Here is a 1,836-nt window from a genome sequence, read left to right as displayed (position 1 = left end):
CCCCTTCCAATTTTTATTGATTTTTTATCTTTATTTTCCTCATTTTTTGTGACTTTTCTCCCAGCACCACCGCCGAGGGGTGTCGCGTTGTGTGTGTGTCCCCCCTCACCCTTCTCTTCCCCCTCCCACCCCATCCCGCTCCGCAGCCGCCGGCCGGGTGAACCGCACAAGCGGCTGGAGTACTTACAAGAGGGCCGGTGACTTTGCGCGCCTCTCCGCGCCCCTCCGCGCGGCTCAGACGGGCCGCAGGAGCGGCACGGAGGTGACCACGGGGTGGGAATAGTAGACGGGGTGAGGGAAGGTGAGCAGGGGCTGAGTACCGGGGGCTCCGGCGCCCCCCGCGCTCCCCTCCGCGCCCGAGTTCTCGTGGTAGAGGATGGGGACGCGGACGATGCGCTGCGCGGCGGCGTGGCTGAGGTTGGCCGCCTCCAGCTCGGCCGCAAGTTGCCTTTTCCACTTGTTCCGACGGTTCTGGAACCAGATCTTCACCTGGGTCTCTGTCAGGTGGAGGGAAGCGGCCAGGCCGGCCCGCTCCGAGCTGCTCAGGTAGCGCTTCATGTCGAAGGTGGACTCCAGCTGGAAGACCTGGCTGCGGCTGAACACCGTGCGCGTCTTCTTCTTGCGGCACGGCTTCTTCTCCGGGCTCTCCTCCCGCTTCTTCCAGTCCTCCGTCCCCCCTTCCTTCTTCTCCTCCGAGTCGCTCTCCTCTAGGACGATTTCGTCGGGGCTCTTGGAGTCCAGCTCCTTCTGCTCCCCTTCCGCCTTCAGCAGCGGCTCCGGGGAGTCCCGGTCGGTGCCCGAAGCAGGGGACGAGTCCCTTAGCAGGGATTTCTCCGCGGCTGGAGGGGAAGGACAGGGGAAGGGGAGAAGTGGGGGGATAAGGGACACAAAGAGACACCTTCACCGCCCGCCCCTCGCGTCCCGTCGGGGGAAGCGGGATGAGCCGGCCGGACCCCCGTGCCGCCCCACCGGAAGGGATGGAGAGATGGAGAGAGGGGGATCGGTACCTTCCGTGCGGGGCAGGTGGGCTCCGGCCGGCGTCAGGGCGTAGGGGTACCACCAGGTCTGAGCCCGCTCCAGGCAGTGGGCGCTCAGGGCGAAGCGCGGCGCCGGGATCTCGAAGCGGGGAAAGGCGAGGTCTCCCACCTGCGAGAGGGCGAAACCGGCGCCGTCCCCCGCCGCTTTCCCCGGGGGGGCGAACAGCGCCCGCGGCTGCTTGGGGGGAGCTTTGGGGGGGCCGCCGTTGAGCAGGTTCTTGATGTAGAAAGACTCCTTGGGGGGCGGCGGCGGCGGCGGCGGGGCGCTGGGGGGCTCCTGCCCGGTCTCCGGCATCCTCCGGTGCCCGCCCGGCTCCTGCCCGCCGCTGGCCCCGCAGCCCGCGCCCGGCGCGCAGGTGGCGGCTCCCGGGGAGAGGCGCAGCGGGGCGGCGGGGGAGCGCGGCGGCGGGGCCGGCCGGGGGCCCCTCGCATGGGGGGAAGGCAGGGCGGGGGGCCGAGGGGACCCGCGCAGCCCGCGGCACCGGGGGGCTGCTGCGGGCAGGCGGAGAGCCGGGGTCGTCGCTGCCGCCGCCGCCTCCCGCCGCCGCTGCTGCTGCGTCAACCTGGCGCCGGATGCTAATGATGAAATCAAAATGTCATCCAAGTTAAACGCGGGGAGCACACGGCGATTGGGCACGCACAATGGCAAATGGGATTAGGCGGGGAGGCGGACGGGAGGAGAAGGCTCCGCGCAGCCCCTGCCCGCAGCCACAGCGGCCCCGGGTCCCCCCCCCCCCGCCGCTCCCCGCGACGTGCTGCCGTGGCTGGCGGCTGCCAGCGCCCGCCCGTTGTTGCCTTT

The 1,836-nt window shown here is 70.3% G+C and overlaps 1 protein-coding gene across 1 annotated transcript; it reads right to left on the bottom strand.

The window, feature by feature from the left end:
• Nucleotides 1–233: 233 nt before the first annotated feature.
• On the bottom strand, nt 234–1,332 carry HMX3 (H6 family homeobox 3). Its single transcript, XM_030487811.1, has 2 exons — nt 1,008–1,332; nt 234–839 (listed from the first exon to the last, which is right to left on the bottom strand). Exons 1-2 carry the CDS (start codon nt 1,330–1,332, stop codon nt 235–237), a joined length of 930 nt encoding a protein of 309 aa, XP_030343671.1. The 3' UTR covers nt 234.
• Nucleotides 1,333–1,836: the final 504 nt, after the last annotated feature.

Source organism: Strigops habroptila, chromosome 5 (genome assembly GCF_004027225.2).
Source record: "Strigops habroptila isolate Jane chromosome 5, bStrHab1.2.pri, whole genome shotgun sequence".
NCBI classification, from domain to species: domain Eukaryota; kingdom Metazoa; phylum Chordata; class Aves; order Psittaciformes; family Psittacidae; genus Strigops; species Strigops habroptila.
The sequence above is the reverse complement of the archived record's forward strand: the minus strand, read 5'-3'. Positions and strand labels throughout refer to the sequence as shown.

Excerpts from the sequence above, each read along its gene's own strand:
- HMX3 (XM_030487811.1), bottom strand. The coding sequence starts at position 1,332 with ATGCCGGAGACCGGGCAGGAGCCCCCCAGCGCCCCGCCGCCGCCGCCG. Across the intron at positions 840-1,007 it reads CCACCTGCCCCGCACGGAAG|CCGCGGAGAAATCCCTGCTA; the intron begins GTACCGATCCCC and ends CTTCCCCTCCAG.